Below are 20,604 nucleotides of genomic sequence, written 5' to 3' on the forward strand. Positions count from 1 at the left end.
TACGCTTTGGGAACGATCATGCATCCATAGTAATGCGTACTACGCAAGTTGTGTGGATAGGCAAAGATCCACGTTTAGCTATATGTTCTTATTTGCTAGATCAACCGTGTCATGGTGGAGATCGTGTCTACGAGATTGCACTGATTATGCTAAACAATCCTTTAATGGACATGTACCCAAAATGTGGAGTCTTAGTTTAATCCTATGAAGTTTTGGTGTAATAATTGTTCCAAGATGCTTTGCCATGGGCAACTTATCTTTAAAGTAGATTATGGGCCATGTCATATTAAAGCAACATGGTCATATTAAAGAAAAATGGAGTCAATATGTGTTGATAAAATATGATGCTACCATCGTAGGTCTTGGAGTACATGGTGATATTGCCAAATGTGGTATCTTGGATAAAGATAGATCTACTTATTTGCATAAGGGAGCTAGATACAAATGGCAATACAATTAGTTGACACAATCACAAGAAGGGCTCCATGAAAACCATGCCCAAGAGGTGGTGGCATGAACCACTTCTTAACGAGAATGGTTTAAACAACACCACACATGCATGGCTAATAATGTTGCACATCGTGTGTGAATGATGATATGTACAGGGGTGTCTGAAGAGGCAAATCATAACGACAACCCTTCAAACACTCAAGACACAAGTATACAAGGGAAGGACACATTCCCTATGGTTTGTAGAAAATGATGCCGAGCTCCTTGCCATAACTCCCTTTTTTTGGGACACTTCTCAGTGACTTTCACTAAATGCTTGAATCAACTTGCGCTGCAAAACTCAAGTATAATATTATCTTTACTCTAGTTCCCAAATGCAATCATACGATTATTTGTGAAGTGAATTGAACAATTTCATATTGAATCACTGGGGAACACTAGTTTGCCTCAATTGGTCTGCGAATGTTTGAACGTTTTTCTATAAAATACTACTACTATTGAACGATCATTTAATAAAGTAGTTTTCAGTTTCCCTACATCCCTATCTATCTTTCTCTTATACAAAGGCAAGCCTCTTAACTTCGCGAAATTGTTAACGTTTAAGTCAAAGATGAACAAAAAAACACACACGACAACGACATGTTTATCATGAAGCCCAACTTTCCTTCGAAGGTACATTTACTGAAAAATAGTTGATCAACTATTTTTGGGCTTGTCAATACATGAACTTGGCCCTCAAAAAGTACACAATTATCATTTTGACCCTCTTCACTCCAACTTGAACCATCAGTAGTTAAGGCTTGAAATCACTGAGTATGGTACACGTTTGATTGCTAGCACATACAATGGTATTAGATACAGCTTGAACATCAAGCATATGTCCAAATGTAAAATACATAGGTACAGTTTATGAGCAAAATGTCCACCGAGTATGGTACACGTTTTACTGCTAGCGCATGCGATACAGCTTGAAAATCAAGCATATTTCCAAATGTAAAATACATAGGTATAGTTTATGAGCCAAATTCATATGCTTGTACTTCAAATTGTTGAACCACCTTTCCTTTAAAGTCGTCAAACAAACCAAAGAATGAGATAAGTCTAGGTGAAGTCAATCACCGGAGCTTGCATTTGGATGGGGGGTGGATTGTGGCATTGGCTTCAGATTCAGCGAGTGTAAGATGGAACAAGCAAACTATGGCAAGGTCGCAGCCCAAAAAGAACCAGAAGAGCATGCTGAAGTTTGAGCCAAAGATGAAGCAAAGCCAACTGTCAAGAGGGATCGCTGCAACAGCCATGACCGCACTTGTACTGGCAAAGGCAAGAGCTAACTGCCCAAAACCGCCCTTGCTTGCTTTCGCAGCAAAGTAAGCACCAAGTATAAATGCGAGGCTAGCAGGCCCGAGATAAAGCATGTTTCTGATTGTATTCCCTCCAACAAGAGCAAGAAATGCAAGCAGGCCATATGTAAAAAGCAATGAGCTTCTAGATCTGTCATCTGATCTTCTGTACACTGCAAGTAGTGACACGCATGCACATGCCGTGGAAATAAGATCCAACAAGTAGAAAACCCTTATTGCAGAGATGCAATGATAAAAAAGCCCACTCAAGCTCATCAACCCATACCATAAAAATGCACAACCCCAGATAAAGGTGCCATTTCTGGCCTTGCTTGCAAGGGCTTTACAAAGTAGGGTAAGTCCATACAAGAAGCCTAGTATTGCTCCCAGCAGGCAACAGATTGATGCAGCTGGCCACATCAATGTGAAAGTCCTCTCCTCATTAGCCTGTGATAATGACATATCAGATCAATAATCTTCATATCAAATTAAAGCAGTAGCACGCTGAATCTTGAGAAGGGGCAAAAAGGAAATAATGAGTACGTACCATGCCTGCACATGCGGGGGGGGGGGGGGGGGGGGGGGGGGGGAGAGAGAGAGAGAGATTGATTTTGTTTATTAACATCTTCTAGAGGCCAAGCACGGCCTATGAGACAAATCAATGTACAATTGTGGCATCTCCTCTATCAACGCAATACAAAAAGGGATAAAAGGAGTGACAAAACCTGGAATTAAACCTGATAGGGACTATGGAATGAGAAGAGATGACCGACTGGAGTATACAATGGCTGGGGGTGATAGCATGGTAGTATAATGTAGAGGAGGGATGAAGCTCTATGACTGTGGCTCAAAAATGCACACTATATGCATCAGGTATACAATGTGATATCTAACAAGTTCCATAATGAGGATGTTGTATAGCGTACATCGGTGGTGGGGGTTAAAATGGGGTACATCGGTGGTGGGCATGCAAAGAGCTACGTAAGGAACATGCCTGATTCAAGGTGAACCATACTGAGGATGTAGTATGGTGTACATCAGTGGTGGGGGTGTAAAGAGCTCCCTGAGGGACATGCCTAATCATAGGTGAACCAATCTCTCCTTAATCTCTTTGTGATGTCAATCTCTGATCTCTTTATCTCTGCATCCTAGTGCTCTCTGCGTATGCTCGCTCAAAGGCTCTTTGCCCGTTGATGTGTGACCTCCTGCTGTGTGGGCTCGGGGGGGAGGGGTAGATCTCTAGAAAAAGTCCAAAATCTGTAACCAGGATCCTCTCCCGTGTAGTTTGGGTCTGTAGGGAGCTCTCCGTGTGACGCTAGATCTCAAGTCAAAACCGCCCCACTATGCGCTGGTCTCCGAGCTCAAACAACTGATGCAAAGAGAGTGGCTCTCTAGGAGTATCTCACTCTCATAGTAGAATATGCTTTGCATCTGCATACATAGTGCTCCTCACACTCGACCTGCTGTTGACAAAGTCCCAGCTGATCTATCCACCTCCAATTCAAGGCACTGATGATACTCTTAAGCTGACCCACCACTACCATGGTGGCATGTGATGTGTATTTCTAGGTGTTTGTATGAATCCATCCTCCAAGATGCTCATGAAATGCTCCCTTAGTATAGCATCTTAGGCGGACAAGGCTGGCCAGGGGAGATCCATATCTCTCATGTGTATACCTGCCAAAGGTCTTAAGCTGACCCACCACTACCATGGTGGCATGTGATGTGTATTTCTAGGTGTTTGTATGAATCCATCCTCCAAGATGCTCATGAAATGCTCCCTTAGTATAGCATCTTAGGCGGACAAGGCTGGCCAGGGGAGATCCATATCTCTCATGTGTATACCTGCCAAAGGTCTTGTCTCACTACTCTCTTCCTCTCACTAGGTGAACCACCAAGGAGCATCAGCGGATACATCATTTATCTTTTCCTGTATCTAGAAAGGTCCATAGTATCGCATACTTAACTAAGAAAGGTCCATGATATCGCATACTTAACTAAGAAAAAGCCTCTCCTTACCCTTCCACTTTCGCAATCGTGCTTTCTCAAACCTATATGAGAGTGTGCGTGTGCGGAAGCGTGAGAGAGGAGAGGAGAGAGAGAGAGAGAGAGAGAGAGAGAGAGAGAGAGAGAGAGAGAGAGAGAGAGAGTAGGCCACAAACCAAAACGCTGGAGTAGGTGGCCCCATATATATGAGTGCCCAAGGTGGGCGCCCAGTTGCAACCGGTCAAAGACGTCTGCAAAATCTCGATCTGCGGCATACTAATCATTCATATCCTCGAAGTTCGAATGGTGTAATGTCAAAATAGCTGAAATCTGTGGCTTTCGAGACAACACGTCTACCACCCAGTTCTTTCCCGTAACATGGACTATCTGAAAATGAAATTGTGACAGAATGTTTGCCTATCTCATCTGCATATCCGAAAGTTGTTTTTGGGACAAGAAATATCTCAAACTCTAATGATTGGTGAACACCGTAAAGTCTGCTCCGATTAAACAATGGCACCACTGAGTTAGAGCATGTATAACTGCCAATAACACCTTCTCATAGATCTGTGCAACCTGCTCTGATCGCGAGAACATTCTACTCTCATAAGCTACAATATAGCCCTCCTGTATTAAGATCGCCCCCAGACTGCGTCCACACGCATCACAATAAACCTCAAATTGTTTCTGCAGGTCTGGTAGAATCAACATACAACCAGTTGTCAATTTTGTCGGTTTTTTCTTAATAGTCTTGAATGCTGCAATTTTCGATGGTCCCCAAAGCAAAGAAAACTCCTTTCTGAGTAAAATTGTGTCGGGGAGAAGCAATCTCTGCAAACTTTTGGATGAACCACTTGTAGTACGAACATAAGCCGAAAAGGTTACGACCTTCATGGACATTCTTCAAATCATGCCAATGTCTAAAAGTTTGGACTTTGGCCGGGTCTATCTTTACACCCTCCGAAGACATGTGTCCCAAAAAACGTTCTCTCTGGCAGGAAAAACTTGCTCTTTTTCCCATTAACCACCAAAAAACCTATAAGAGATGGTGTCTATGCTTTGCTTCAATCTTGGAGAACACGATGATGTCGTTGAAAAAGGTGTCCACAAATGACCGGTACTCCGTGAAAATCCTATCCATCATCCTGTTGAACGTTGTAGGAGCATTTGTGAGACCAAAAGACATCACAAAATAATCAACCCGAAGAATATCTTGAATGCGGTCTTGTATACATTTCTAGGAACGATCCTAATCTGATGATAGCCACTTTTCAGGTCGATTCTGTTGAACCCTGCAACCTATCCAATATATCATCGATCCTCGGTATTCAATTGAAACGAAGTTGGCCTTGGCTCCTCCGTCAAAGAAGATAAGGACTTCTTGATATCGTACTTTGCCCCACGCTCTACAAAGCTCCGTACTTTCATCAATCTATTCTCGGTCGGCCCCCACAAAGTCCAGAACCAGTCCTCCCTTTGTCTTTCCTTTCTTTGCTCGCTCCTCTGCCGCTTTGCAACTCTCTTGCTTGTCCTCAGCCTTATCATTGGACGCTTTGGTAGGGCACTTGGCAAGAGCATGCCCTTATTCCCCGCATCCGGAACATTTGCCCTCTTTGTAGTACTCAACTCGTTCCTCAACTGACAATCTAGGGCCGCTTGGTTTCTTCTTTTGTTGCTTCCCCTTCTTCTTGTTACCATTTGCTTGGTTTGGCCCCCGTTTGAGCAAACAGTGGCCTGTGCGTTGGGTACGTCAGTGTGCCGGAGTGCATACCGAATCCCTGCTTGGCGTGACCCATGAGTCACTGTATGGAGTCCGCCTTCTTTTGCAACCGTATCTCCTTCAGAAGACCGTCTTTATTGGTTGCTTGAAGGCGATTTTCTTGAAGGAAGAAGCTGATAGAAAAGGATCACAATACCTCTAGAAATAATCATCCAAGGTACTTTATCCATGATGTGGATGCTTCCTTTCGCAAAAGTACGGTCGATTACCAAGTTTGGGCACTGCCTTTCAAATAGGAAGACGCTCGTTGTACTTTAGAGTGTTCGAAAAAGAGCCCTCCCAAGAGAACAATGTCGAACTATTGTATGAAAGCAAGAGCTCAGTAGGTGTCTTTATGTCCCGAAAAAGTGTAAAATTTAAGTGCTTGCCCACTCTCTTTAAAGTCCTTGATCTTCCCACTTCTTTTCAAGATGGTCAAACTGATTCAATCGGTAATCTCGTCTCACCCCTTTCCAAACATTGCCTCGTCCGAATCAAAATTGTCCCAAGTTGACGTATCCTCGTCATCACAACTGTCAAAATGTTTTCTATGCCTCCGCGATTCTTTGCAGGATCTGCTCTTTTTGGCTAAACGGTTCTTTTTGTTCTTCTTGCTTTGGAGACTTTCTCCAATTCCGCTGCTTCCCGTCCTCCCCACTCAAGTCAGAGAAAGAGGAACTCTCAAAGTTGTATGAAGATGAAGATGAACTAGGATCATCCTCAAAGCGTACATGCTTCTTGGATCTGCTAAGTGCTTCGAATGTAGATTTCTGGCCTAAGTAGCCGGGGTAATCTATTGCACGACTTTTCTTTCGAGAGTTATCCTCGAAGAGTTCATGACTTTGTCAACCTGTTGCTCTACCGCACTGTCAAACTCATCCTACGAGTACAGTTTTCGCTTATCTGCACTCGGCTTGGATTTCTGTTTCATCATCAACTTGAAAGGTGAATGAATGGCCGCCTGCCATCCCGAATGGATCTTGTCAAGTGGGTGATTCTTCAAAAATTTCACATGCTGCAGATCCTTGGCGTATTTAAACATCTGGTTGGCACAGGTGTCAACCTGAAGTCGTCGTTGGGCTTCCATCTTTTCGAGATCGCTCAGCGGAAGAGGGCCGTATTCAACTCTCGAATTTTGACTCCCGCTATGTACGTGACACATCCCAACCCTATGTGTCCGTGGACAAGCTACACTACAGCAGGGTTCAGCCAGTTTAGATTAGCAGTGATCTGGCACTTTTGTGAGTCTATTCGTAGACCGTGCATGCCCAATCACTTAGCATAGATGCATATCCTCCGGTTGCACACATCATGATCATCGGAATTCCCATCAGAATTCATTAGCATCAGTTAGGGTTTTCCAGTGCATTTAGCCTATTTTCCTATTTATTGGTTATTTCACTTATTATTTTTAAGTGACTTTCCAACAAAAGTAGGTAGGGCAATTTTGCTAAGTTAATATATAAGCAAACCAAAGTTCACACTTTCTGGCAGAAGAGGCAGCAAGAGCTACCCGCTCAACAGGCAACTTCTCAACAGTACCCCCCTCATGACCCCCATCGCCATACCTCCCATTACCCTCGGTGTTTTTCCCGCGACAGAACCACAGCAGCATTAGCGTTTTTGCCTTTCCTCAGCCATCGCCAGATCAGCCATTGCCTAGCGATTCCCCACCCCACTTCAGCTAGCGTTTTCTCATGCAAAAACGCCAGCAGACTTCAGCAGATTTTCAGCGTTTTGTTTTCAGCAAATCAGCGTTTTTGATCTGCAGTTCAGCCCCTTGAAGAAACGCAGATTTTCAGCCTCAGACTCCGTAGCAGATTCCCCCCAAGAAGGTTGCAGATGGTTCCCCATTTTCAGCCATAAAAACACAGCCCAAAACAGTCATTTTCAGCCACCGAATCAGTCCCCGAATTCAGCGATTAGAAGCCTACAGATTTCAGCCATCGAGTCGTTGTCGTCATCACCGTCGTCGTCATCGGCATAGTCCAACTTGCATCTGTCCATTGCATGCGCATTGTACACCTTTGTGCAATCAAAGAATAGACTACTCTCGCCGACGAGAGTGGGGCCTTCGGAGGAGGGTTTTACAACCTCTCGGGTGTCGTGTCTCTTCTCTCTCCTTCTCTCAGTCTCATTCACTTGCACGCACAATCCACTCACTTTGTTCGTGACCACAGCACTCTACAAGACAGAAAGCTCTCTCTTTCCCTAAGAACTAAAAGGAACCTTGAGCAATAAAGATCACTAATCTTGAAAAAATACAACATTCATTCTGCTGCATCTTACATTGATATCAGAGCTTTGGAAGTGTTCTGCATTACTCAAGGAAAGAACCACAAGAACCACAAGAATTTTTTTTGCTTGTTGCAATCGCACGAACCCAAGGCGTGGCGATTCCTAATCGTGTTTTGTTGAAGAGTGACAGGAATCCCAAGAAAGAAGGGCTTGTCCAACCTCCCCTTGTGTCTCTTTTCACTCATTGAGAGCGGACCGTGCACTTAGCGGCCGGTCAATCGACGTGAGGTGGGAAAAAGCAACCTTGGTGTGAGCGCAAGGCCGCCAAGGGGTGCGCCCACAGAAAAGGGTAGAACTCGGGTGAAGAGAAGATCCTTCTCCAACGCGATTTGCAAGCAAACGGAAACCTCAAGAACCTCAAGAACCAAGTTCCTCGTGGACTTCAGAACCAAAGACCCTAGTGCATGGTCGTCACCCGAAGCGGCATGGATACTTCGCATTCAGGCGATGAGCATGAGAGAGGCGACGAAGGATTCTCCCCACGAGGAGATTTTCCAACCCGCCCCCTGTCACAAACGGGAGTGCATAACAATATAGAATACATTCGGATAAATAGGATTTTATCACTTAATACTCAAGCCAAAGAATATAGAGAAATAAATAGAGAGAAAGAGAAGATCGACACAGTACTGGGGAAGATGGGCTGGTCTCCCCCCTTAAAGAGAAATCTTTATTAGGGAGAATCTTTTTACAAGCACAAGAACTGGAGAAAAACCCCTCCGTTCTAATTCTCTGACTCGATGGTCGTTCCTTCCCGTAAGGGAAATCCGAGAGACGAGCTCTCAATCCTTTTTCCGTCTGTACTCGGAGTCGAGACTCCACAGACAATTTCCGAATTCCGTTCCCGGAATTCCCAGGCGTAGACCGAAGCCTTCTCGCTTCTCCTTCGCGATGAAGTACCTGCAAACACACACGCAAACACGCGACAACAATTCGTATGGCGAATCCACAATAGATACCTGTCGCTCTTGCGAGGGAAAAGCGACTTCCGTGCTTCTTAGTCTCGCGATCTCTCGCGTCTTTTGGCGGCAGAGTCTTCTCTTGCTGGCATTCGTAACCTTCTTTCAATGAGGGCATGTGGTGCTTTTATAGCTCCTTGGCCACGGCACGAATAGCTGCTCGCGTAGAGATAGCGGCTGGTTTTTTTTTTTTTGAAATTTTTTGAATTTATTTTTTTTTCGTTTTTTTTTTTTCTGGTTCTACCGAAATAGGGAGAGAGAATTCGCTGGCTGATTTTGTTGCTTTATTTTCTAAGTGGCTGCCCACTTATTAAGTGGACGGCCAGCATATTTTAAAATTGGTTTGAACCTGCCCAAAAACTCAATAAAACCTTATAAGTTTAAAACAATGCTTTTCACAACACTTCCCAGGCGTCCCTGGATGCAACCACATGCACGAATGCAATGCAAACATAGATTCCTCGCGGGAAAGCGTCTGCTCTTCCCGGAAAACTCGTTAAAATATTCCGCTTTTTAAGAAAAGCTTCTCAGAACCCATCTTTATTCTTGTGCTTGCGTCTTTACGCGTATTCCTCTTTTCCAGTTCGGATTTCCTCTCGACTATGGATATCCCCTTTCCGATGCACCCGTCACCCACCTTGTGACGCATCAAGAATACCATCACCTAGTCTTTTCCTACCGAACTTACGGTACAATCCCCTTCACGATGCTCTATGTCACCCATCCTATGACGCATCATAGATGTCCGTTCCCGGATGGTCGGATACTTCTTCCCGATGCTCCCTGTCACCCATCCAATGTGACGCATCAGAACTTCAGAAGTACCCGTTCTTGGTGGCCTTACAGATATTCCCATTCACAATGCTCCCGTCATTACTTTGAATGACGCACCAGGAATACTTTGTACTCGGATGTCTCCAGTGAGAAAAACCCTCTCACTTAAAATTCCAATAATTCATTTAGAATTATTTTTCCTGTTGTTCCAAGCGAGAAAACCTTCACTTATAAATCCAATAATTCATTTAGAATTATTTTTCTGTTAGATAAAACCAATTTAGCAACACCCCCTTCGCCATCTACGCCACGAGTTGTCCTCACTCCTATGGAGATGATGGTCAAATCGATGTTGGACATGATGGCACAACAACAAGAAACGAATCGAGTTGCATTGGCACAACTCGCAAGCAAATCAGAAGCACAAGAAGCCAAGGACCGCGAGCGCGATGAAAATCGCCTTGCTCAAGAACGTGAGCGCATTGCTCTTGCCGCAAAACAAGAAGAAAATCGGCTTGCTTTCGAACGCGAGCACGATGAACGAGAAGCTCAAAGGGAGATTCGCCATCAAGAATTTCTTTCCCACATGCTAGCCTCGAAGACCGAACCACCCAAAGATCGTGGGAGTTCCTCTAGTGGTGCCAGCCACGATGCGGATTCCAAGAACCCCGTCACCGAAAAGTTGACTTTCAGTAAGTATAATGGTAAGATGGATGCTACGGTGATTCATTCTTGGTTGCATCAATTTAATGCTTATTTTGCGACAACTAAGAAGACAAGCAATAGCAAAGTTTTGACGGCATCTATGTACCTTGTCGGTGATGCCATTAATTGGTACCACGCATGGCAAGAGGCACAGCTAGCCGTGCACCTAGAGACAACAGACGATTTCACGCCCCTCTGTTTTAGTTGGGCCGATTTCCAAGACAAGCTCAAGGCGCAGTTTATGCCACCTCAGTACCTTGCACGATTGAAGGACGATTGGCGTGCTCTCAAGCAAAATGGTATGCCGGTTATGTCTTTTTCTAATCGTGTTTTGCAGCTAGGTAACCAATTACGCATGTCGGATGATGAGCGCAAAGAGGCTTTTCTCTTTGGATTGGACGAGTATATCAAGTACGATGTCGAGGTATTCGATCCACTCGATCTCAACAAGGCGGTCTCTTGTGCGATTGCTCTTGCACAAGAGATGAAGCACAGCAAGGAAAAGCCTAAGGAGACCAAAACTTCTACAAGTACCTCGCAGACTCCTCAGAACGGTAAGAACGGTAAGAATGATAAGAATGATAACTCTTCTAACCAATCTACCGACAGTCTCTCATCAAAGAATTCTTCCAATGAATCTAAGGGTAAAGCTAACACAACTGCTAAACCTAAGCTTACTCCATATGAAAAGGTAGCACAAGGAATTGTAGGAGGATACATCACTTCGGAAGAACAAAGCACGTATTCTAAGGAAGGTCGTTGTTTTCATTGTCACATTAAGGGTCACATAAAACGAACATGTCCTAAGCTTGAATCGAATGAATCTAAAGAACCCATAACACCCACTACATCAATCAATGCAATGAATGATAACACGATTGTGCCCAAAGTTTCTCAGGACCCTCTCATTGATGATTCTCTCATTAAATGTTATGGTCGTACGTCGGGGCACCGTTTTGTCATATTGTTTGACCCAGGTTGTCACCAGCGTGTGACTACTATCTATCCTTTTTGTTGATTTCTTTCTTATTATCTATTTACTTTCACTTTTTGGAAACACCCCTCGGGAAATCTAACTGCCCTGCATTGCATAGCTAGTGTGGAACTGTCCAGAGGGAGTCCAGGCCTGAGGGCAAGAGAGCACTAAGGTTGGACAAGGACTATGGTTAGCCAAGTGGGGTCATTGACTAGCCAAAGTGGAATCCTTTGCTACAGAGGCTACATTTCAGTTTTGGATGTGGCCGCAGTGTACAAAGAGGGTCGGATGACCTAGAAAGATACAATGGCAGCATCTCCTAAAATTTAGGGAACTGCTATTTTGGGACCTGAAAATGTCTTCGCGTCATTACGTGCAGTTTGACATGGGGATCATTTTGTTACTCTGTGGCCAAGTCAACAGAGGCTGCAGGTGAGATATTTTTAGACCCGAGGGTCTAAAGCGGGAAAATGCACAAATGAGTGACACTTGGCACTCTGAGGCCAGTTTACTACTTATAGAGAAGGCAAAAACGTGATTTATAGCTGGGAGGCTCATTTTGCAAGTCTCTGTCACAGGTTAAGAGCTATGGAGTGCTTGCTTTCCCTCTTATGCACAGTGCGGTGCCAGGAGTGATGCCCTGCACGCTACGCACTGCCCTCTCTCTCCCCTTTGGCAGTATGTTATGCCCCTCTAGTGGGCTCTTCATTTGACCAATGTACAGTTGTGTGGGTTCATGCGCGATTGCCGAGGCAAGAGCCTCTTGCACAGGTACTGGATTAGCTAGCGGCTAATCCCCCCGCAGGTACAGGTGAATTCGGAGAGGTTTCACGCCAGAAATCTCGTCCGATTCAAAGGGCAAGTAGCCCTACAGGTGCGGGAGCTCGAGGACTTGCTACGGATGCGACCGGCACGCGAAACGGAGCCCGAAACAGTGAATTACAGCCTGCTGTGTATTTTTGCAGGTTTAGGGTTTTGGCCCTAAACGGACCCTAATACCCCCAGGAGGTTCGGGGACGCAAGGGGACCGCTGTACAGGTGATCTGGTGCATTTTCAGGGCTGAAAACCGAGAATTCAGCGTGCTGCAGATTCTCGCCAGGTTTTGCAAAGCGCCCGTATGCGTCGGGAAGGTCGGCCAATGCGTGGGAATACTGACTGTGAAGGGTTCTAGTACAGTTATGCTGCCGAAATCAAGCTGGAACAGTGGAAATTCAGCCGAGTTTGTGCGGGGCAGCTTGGAAAGAACCACAGCGTATATTCCCTCTTTTGAACAATAAAGAAATACCGAAAGGGGCGCCTAAGTTGGGGGCCAATCTGGTGTCCGTCTACTCATATAGGTGCAATCTAGCAGCCTGTATCCCTCTCCCCTATGTTGTGTCTTGAAAGTACAAGTAAAATAGACGACTACTAATGGGTGAAAGCTAAATCAAGGTTTAAAGTAAAGTCTACCGCCCTTTTTGGATTGAACAGGCCGGTTTCATGGTTCCATCGACGGGACTAAATCACTTTTTCCCATAGAAGTGAGCCTTGGTCAGTTTTGGGCTTGAAGACACAGGGGATCATAGACCAGACACAGGGAATTGCAATTATGGCTGACAGACCAGATGATGTGACTGAAGAGGTTTCCTCTTCACAGGGGCAACAGACACATGAAGTGGGTGAGTCCTCAAGACCACCACAGACGGATGATGATATATTCAGGACCCAGTTGGCTACTGTTGTGGCTATGTTCACACAAGTAATGCAGAACCCAAGGTTTTTAGCCTTTCTGCAACCTCCTGTTCCGTCTCAGCAAGTTGGGTCACTGGATCATATTCAAAAGCCTGTTAAGGCTCGAGCACAGGTGATTCATACCGCACAGTCAATGGAAACACCTGTACACTTGACGGAGAACATGCAGTCTCCACAACCTGTGCCTAAGGTGCAAGAACAGGTGGCTGAGATGCCTGTCTTTCAAGCTGTACCAATTCAGCCCGCCACCTTTCAACAGCCTATAGCTGGTTCTAATGGGCAGGGAAGCAACCTACAGGCTATGCAACAGGTCTTCCCACCACCTTCAATACACCCTGGCTATTTTGGAGGTGGATCTGTATTCCAGAGCATGGCTGGTTATGCACCTGGAAATCAGTTTTATACGCCAGGAACAGTGTTTGGGGGTGCTCAAACGATGATGCCTAACCCCATGTACAGTGTCATGGGTATGCTACCAGGGTTTCAGAGCACTCAGGGCCAATCTGGGATGCCATTGGCAAATTTTGGTATGGCTGGAATTACAAATCAGCAGCCAAATATGGCATTTCCAGGTCAAGTTAATAGCGGCCAAGGAACACAGATGAACCCTAATAGTGTTCCCATGTTTCAGTCACTTCCATATGACAATCTAACGCCGCTGGAGAGGCCAACTCCGTACAAAGAAGGTGGCAAAGGTGTGACATTCACGACCTTTACAGGGTTTGATGACAGGAAGAAGGCTCTTTCATTCCTCCAGCAGTTTGACAAGGCCTATGCAGGGGGAAACTTTACAGAGGCTTCAAAGGTCCGCAAGGCAGCCACTTTCTTGACAGGGAATGCGGGACAATGGTGGACAACTTTATTGCTTCAAGGGCAAGCTCCGTCCACATGGATTTACTTCAAGCAGATTTTTGCAGCAGCATGGTTATCTGATGATTTCGAAGCAGATGTCATGACAGAATGGCACCAGCTAAATGCTGCCACTTGCAGAAATCTGGATGATTACAATCGGAAGTTTTGGAAAGCTCTACTTCCAGTAACTTCCTATAGGTTTGTGCCATTGACAGAACAGATTGAAAAATACTGTTGTGGCCTACCTAAAGGATTGAGAAAGTACTATACGAAGACAAAAGTCACTACTTTGACGCAGCTCATCGAGGTAGCAAACACTGGCAATGGTTTGCTCAAGGGAGAAGATTGTGAATTTAACACTGGCGTCAAGGCAGGATCAGGCAAGAAAAATTCAGCCAAGAAGCACGTTCCCAATGAGGCTCCTAAAGGGACTCAGGAGTCGGCCAACGCAGGGAAAGACAAAGCTACGGCTGAATCAGAAAAAGGACCAGCAAAGAAATGGAAAAGACGTTTTCCTCGCAAGTCAGAAGAGCAAAAGAAGGTCCTGAGGACAGAGAACAAATGCTTTATATATGAGCAGCCTGGCCACATTGCTTACAACTGTCCTACAAAGAAAAGGCCAGCTGATTCTGAAGACAAGGAAGACAGGAAAGGAAAGAAGCCCATGGCTGGTCTAGTGCCAGATATGGTGGGCGACAAGCCAAATTCAGATGCAAGTGAGCTTTGCAGAGCATGGGGAAAGGTCAGGGATCAAACAGTGCTTATCTTCTTTGATCCAGGTGCCAAAGCCAACTTCATTTCCCTAGAATTGGCTTCAAAGTTGGGAATCAGACCTGAAGAGATGGGGTATACAGCAGAGGCAGGTTTGGCATGTCCTGGCCATACAGAGGCTGTGACACCCATCATTGGAAAGTTGCGTCTACATATCCAGTCCTATGTAGATGCTGAAGAATTTTACATCATGCCACTGGACGGATGTGATGTGTTGTTAGGTATTCCTTGGTTGTTTCGTGTACAGGGAATCATGGATGCCTACAACAAAAAGATCACTGTACAGAGTAGGGGAAAGACTCATATTCTGGATGTAAAGCTTAAAGGGGAGTCTATTCCTACTGTATCAGCTTCTGCTATTACTTCTGTAATGAAAAAGCATCTTTCTGCGTACTTGGTTTTTGCACGTGAAGTGTCAGATTGTGATGAATCAAATTTATCTGTGCTAGATAAAGAAAGGTCAATGTTTTTACAACAGCATAGTGACTGTTTTTCCGATTCATTACCGTCTCAATTACCGCCAGAGAGACCCGAGGACCATGCGATAGATTTGGTGCCAGGCTGTAGCCCACCAAATAAGCCTCCGTACAGGGTTAGTGCGGCTCAGCAGAAAGAGATAATGGGCCAAGTACAGGAGCTGTTAGAAAAGGGACTGATTCAGCCCAGTTCATCTCCATTCTGTTCTCCAGTGTTGTTGGTGCAGAAAAAGGATGGCTCATGGCGTATGTGCATCGACTACCGTGCACTGAACAAGAATACCATCAAGAATAGGTTCCCTATACCTAGAATTGATGATATTATGGACAAATTAGAAGGAGCAGCTATGTTTAGCAGGATAGATCTAAAGAGTGGGTATCATCAGATCCGCATTAGATCAGAGGATGTGCACAAGACTGCTTTTAGAACGACGTTTGGCCTTTACGAATTTTTAGTGATGCCCTTTGGTCTCACAAATGCTCCTGCTACGTTCAATAGGATGATGGACAGAATTTTCCGTCCACACCAGCAGTTTGTTGGTACGTTCTTTGATGACATGATAGTCTATTCAAAGAATGAAGAGGAGCATAGGCATCACTTGGCCATTGTGTTCAAAGAGCTACGCAGTCATAGGTTGCTCATCAATGCAAAGAAAAGTGAGTTTTTTCTGGAAGAGATTCACTTTCTGGGACACATTGTCTCAAAGGATGGTGTCAGAATGGATCCTGCAAAAGTTGAAGCGATCAAGTCATGGCCAAATTTGAAGACGGTGCATGATGTCCGAAGCTTTTTGGGACTATGCTCCTATTACAGAAGGTTTATCCGAAATTTCGCTGAGATTGCTTCACCTTTACATGCTCTTCAAAAGAAGGCAGTCACCTTTAGATGGACACAAAAAGAGATTTCAGCTTTTAATCTCTTAAAGGAAAAGATGACTTCAGATCCAGTCATTGTGTTGCCAGATCTTAGGAAGTCATTTGTGGTCCAGTGTGACGCCTGTGGTAGTAGCATTGGTGCTGTGCTAATGCAAGATGGCAGGGTAGTAGCCTATGAGAGCAGAATTTTGCAAGGGCCAGAGATGACCATGCAGGTCTATGAGAAAGAGTTACTGGCTGTGATTCATGCGCTCTTAAGTTGGAAACACTACCTGCTAGGTGCAGATTTCGTTGTCCAAACGGATCATCAGACCTTGCGATACTTCTTGACACAGACAAAGTTATCTGAGAAGCATATGCGATGGGCAAATATCTTGTCCATGTTCCATTTTCAGATTGTGCATGTGGAAGGCAAGAAGAACGTTGTGGCTGATGCCTTGTCTAGGAAGCCACAAATTTCAGCTGTGTCAATTCCTTATCATCATGAACTTGATGATATGAGAGAACAGTATGCAAATGATGAAGATTTTGCAAGGGTCTTCGAGCAACTAATGGATGGACAACGTCATGAACACTATCTTCTTAAAGACGGGTTCATGATGATGCATGGCAGATTGTGTGTCACAAAGCCATTGCGACGCAAAGTTATGGAAGAGAGTCATGTCCCACCGTATGCAGGGCATCGTGGTATCGATGCTACAGTTAAAGCGGTTGAGACATTCTTCTATTGGCCTACATTGAGAAGGGATGTGGATACCTTTGTGCGAGAATGCTTAATATGCCAAAAGGTCAAGTTTGACAGGCAAAAGGCACCAGGGTTATTGCAACCACTACCTATTCCAGATAAACCATGGGAAAGTATTGCTATGGATTTTATCTTTGATCTTCCGAGAACGCAGACAGGAAACGATGGTATTTGGACCATTATTTGCAGATTCAGCAAACAGGCTCATTTTATTCCTGTCAAGAAGAAGATAAAGCCAGATCAGATGGCACGCTTGTTTATGAGCAATATTTTCAAGTATCATGGCATGCCACAGTCGATTGTTAGCGACCGTGATCCACGCATGACAAGTTTGTTCTGGAGAGGTTTGTTTGAGAATATGGGCACCACGCTCAAATTCTCTTCGTCATTTCATCCTCAAACAGATGGGCAGTCAGAAGAGGCAAATTCTACTGTCCTAGATCTGCTGAAGTGTTATGTGTCAGAGCATAAAGGAAAGTGGGAGCAGTATTTGCCATTGGTGGAGTATGCATACAATAATACAGTGCATTCATCAACTGGCAAGGCACCCTTTGAGATAGTTGAAGGTGGCAAGAAAGTTCCTCCCATACTGCATACAAAGGACAAGATATTTGAAGCAGATAAGTATGTTCAGGACATGGATGAAATGTACAAGAAGGTCAAAGTGGCCTTAGAAAGGACTCAGGCAAAGCAAAAGAAAGCAGCTGATCGTCACCGTCGTGAAGTGCTATATTCACTTGGTGATTGGGTGCTTTTACGCTTTGAAAAGGCAAGGTTAAAGAAGATGAAGGGCAAGGAAAGACTGTTTCCAAAGCTCAGCATGCGTTACTATGGGCCTTTTCAAGTGTGCGACATAATCAGTGATGTTGCACATAGGCTGAAATTGCCTGACAGTTGGAAGATTCACAATGCGTTTCATGTGAGTCTTCTCAGACCCTATGTGGGTGATGTGCCAGAAGATATGCCAGCTGAAGATCAGCCGGAAGTCGAGGAACTTGACGAGATCTTGGTCCCTGAACAGATTTTGGCACACAAAGAAAGGAAAGTGAAAGGCAAGGTTGCTAGGCGTTACTTGGTAAAGTTCAGAAACTATCCACCAATGGATGCTAAGTGGATGGAAGAAGGTGACCTTGCAGAGTCACCAACTGTGTTATCACTTTACCTGGAAGCCTTCGATTTGCAACCTACCTTGACCCATTGAGTTTCAAAGCTAAATGGATTGTCAGTGTGACAATGGCTTCTGAAACAAATGATGTACAAGGTATTTAAAGTGAGCTCAAATCAAATACCTGTTACATGAATGTTAGAGCTGTACAGATTGTCAGTTTGGCAATTGCTCTTATGGAATGTCCAAAAATTTGGTTAGTGCTATAGAAGTGAGTATTTCTTGTTAGTTGTCAAGGATACAGTGATTGCTTCTATTGAAGAGTACATGTGTAACTGCATTCTTAAACTGTCGGTTTGGGTATGCTCGAAAGTGTTACGGGATCCAACGTGGACTATAAGACAGTGGCAAAATGTGCAGCTACCATTTTGTCATTGGAAAGTTAGTGACTCAAAGCAATGGCAGAGTGCGAAGCTACCACTATGTCATTGGGACAGGGTTCACACGCAGGCAATACATGAGTCGACGAGGTGTTGAATACACCAGGGTTGACAATGAGCATGTATGTGTCGTATATGTGTCGACATGTGTTGAATACATCAGTGTTGACAGTAAGCATGGACGACATAGATGCAAACGAGGACGTTTGAGATTTCAAGAGGGGGGTATGTCACCAGCGTGTGACTACTATCTATCCTTTTTGTTGATTTCTTTCTTATTATCTATTTACTTTCACTTTTTGGAAACACCCCTCGGGAAATCTAACTGCCCTGCATTGCATAGCTAGTGTGGAACTGTCCAGAGGGAGTCCAGGCCTGAGGGCAAGAGAGCACTAAGGTTGGACAAGGACTATGGTTAGCCAAGTGGGGTCATTGACTAGCCAAAGTGGAATCCTTTGCTACAGAGGCTACATTTCAGTTTTGGATGTGGCCGCAGTGTACAAAGAGGGTCGGATGACCTAGAAAGATACAATGGCAGCATCTCCTAAAATTTAGGGAACTGCTATTTTGGGACCTGAAAATGTCTTCGCGTCATTACGTGCAGTTTGACATGGGGATCATTTTGTTACTCTGTGGCCAAGTCAACAGAGGCTGCAGGTGAGATATTTTTAGACCCGAGGGTCTAAAGCGGGAAAATGCACAAATGAGTGACACTTGGCACTCTGAGGCCAGTTTACTACTTATAGAGAAGGCAAAAACGTGATTTATAGCTGGGAGGCTCATTTTGCAAGTCTCTGTCACAGGTTAAGAGCTATGGAGTGCTTGCTTTCCCTCTTATGCACAGTGCGGTGCCAGGAGTGATGCCCTGCACGCTACGCACTGCCCTCTCTCTCCCCTTTGGCAGTATGTTATGCCCCTCTAGTGGGCTCTTCATTTGACCAATGTACAGTTGTGTGGGTTCATGCGCGATTGCCGAGGCAAGAGCCTCTTGCACAGGTACTGGATTAGCTAGCGGCTAATCCCCCCGCAGGTACAGGTGAATTCGGAGAGGTTTCACGCCAGAAATCTCGTCCGATTCAAAGGGCAAGTAGCCCTACAGGTGCGGGAGCTCGAGGACTTGCTACGGATGCGACCGGCACGCGAAACGGAGCCCGAAACAGTGAATTACAGCCTGCTGTGTATTTTTGCAGGTTTAGGGTTTTGGCCCTAAACGGACCCTAATACCCCCAGGAGGTTCGGGGACGCAAGGGGACCGCTGTACAGGTGATCTGGTGCATTTTCAGGGCTGAAAACCGAGAATTCAGCGTGCTGCAGATTCTCGCCAGGTTTTGCAAAGCGCCCGTATGCGTCGGGAAGGTCGGCCAATGCGTGGGAATACTGACTGTGAAGGGTTCTAGTACAGTTATGCTGCCGAAATCAAGCTGGAACAGTGGAAATTCAGCCGAGTTTGTGCGGGGCAGCTTGGAAAGAACCACAGCGTATATTCCCTCTTTTGAACAATAAAGAAATACCGAAAGGGGCGCCTAAGTTGGGGGCCAATCTGGTGTCCGTCTACTCATATAGGTGCAATCTAGCAGCCTGTATCCCTCTCCCCTATGTTGTGTCTTGAAAGTACAAGTAAAATAGACGACTACTAATGGGTGAAAGCTAAATCAAGGTTTAAAGTAAAGTCTACCGCCCTTTTTGGATTGAACAGGCCGGTTTCATAGGTAGTATGCATGATGTGATCAGCCCCTCTCTTGTTGAGAGAGCCCGCCTCGAAGTTAGTCCGAGATCTCCTATCGAGGTCTCTTGCTTTCGTCCTGGTATGGACGCTCTCATCACGAAAGAATGCCTTGATGTGTTGTTTGCAATCCAACAGACTACCTTCACTAGAAGATTTGTTGTTTCTCCTCTCTCAGGATGTGATATGATTTTAGGCATGAAATGGTTTCGTGAAATAAACCCTCTCGTGGATTGGGAGGCTAGCACTTTAACTCTCAATGCCAAAAGTGATTCTCCTATTGTCATTCATGGAGAGGACATTGCTCATTCTCCATCTCTCATTGCTAATATGCAGGACAAGGTTGAAAGGATTCGAGATAAGGAGACTCTCTCAGTCTCTTCTTCTCCAAAGCAGGATACACAGGATTTGCATGATTGTTTGAAGCATGATGATATTGCTAAGCATGATGATTTGCATGACAATGATAACCAATGAGCATGATGATTTGGATACCAATGATTTGCATAATGATTTGGATAACAATGATAAGCATGATGATTTGCATGATCAAGATGTGATTTCTCACAAGCATGATGACTTGCATGAAGATGATGTGATTGTTCACAAGGATGATGTGTTAGTGGAAGCTTTTCCT

At 44.8% G+C, this 20,604-nt stretch overlaps 1 protein-coding gene across 3 annotated transcripts in view; it reads right to left on the reverse strand.

Annotated features, from left to right (window-relative positions):
- Positions 1 to 1,228: 1,228 nt before the first annotated feature.
- The window catches only part of LOC147417537 (uncharacterized), a 52,500-nt gene continuing 33,124 nt past the window's right edge, over positions 1,229 to 20,604 (reverse strand). The window contains exons 1-2 of one of the 3 annotated variants that reach the window (XM_086506891.1): positions 2,077 to 2,216; positions 1,229 to 1,963 (exon numbers count right to left, since the gene is read on the reverse strand). In XM_086506891.1, coding sequence (XP_086363017.1) covers positions 1,566 to 1,963; positions 2,077 to 2,155 — 477 coding nt within the window. In that variant the 5' untranslated portion in view covers positions 2,156 to 2,216 and the 3' untranslated portion in view covers positions 1,229 to 1,565. Of the gene's footprint in view, positions 2,238 to 20,604 lie in introns of those variants that run through there. The other 2 variants (XM_086506890.1, XM_086506889.1) reach the window with 2 other exon arrangements.

Source organism: Adiantum capillus-veneris, chromosome 30, assembly GCF_014529385.1.
Source record: "Adiantum capillus-veneris isolate H3 chromosome 30, ASM1452938v2, whole genome shotgun sequence".
NCBI classification, from domain to species: Eukaryota; Viridiplantae; Streptophyta; class Polypodiopsida; order Polypodiales; family Pteridaceae; genus Adiantum; species Adiantum capillus-veneris.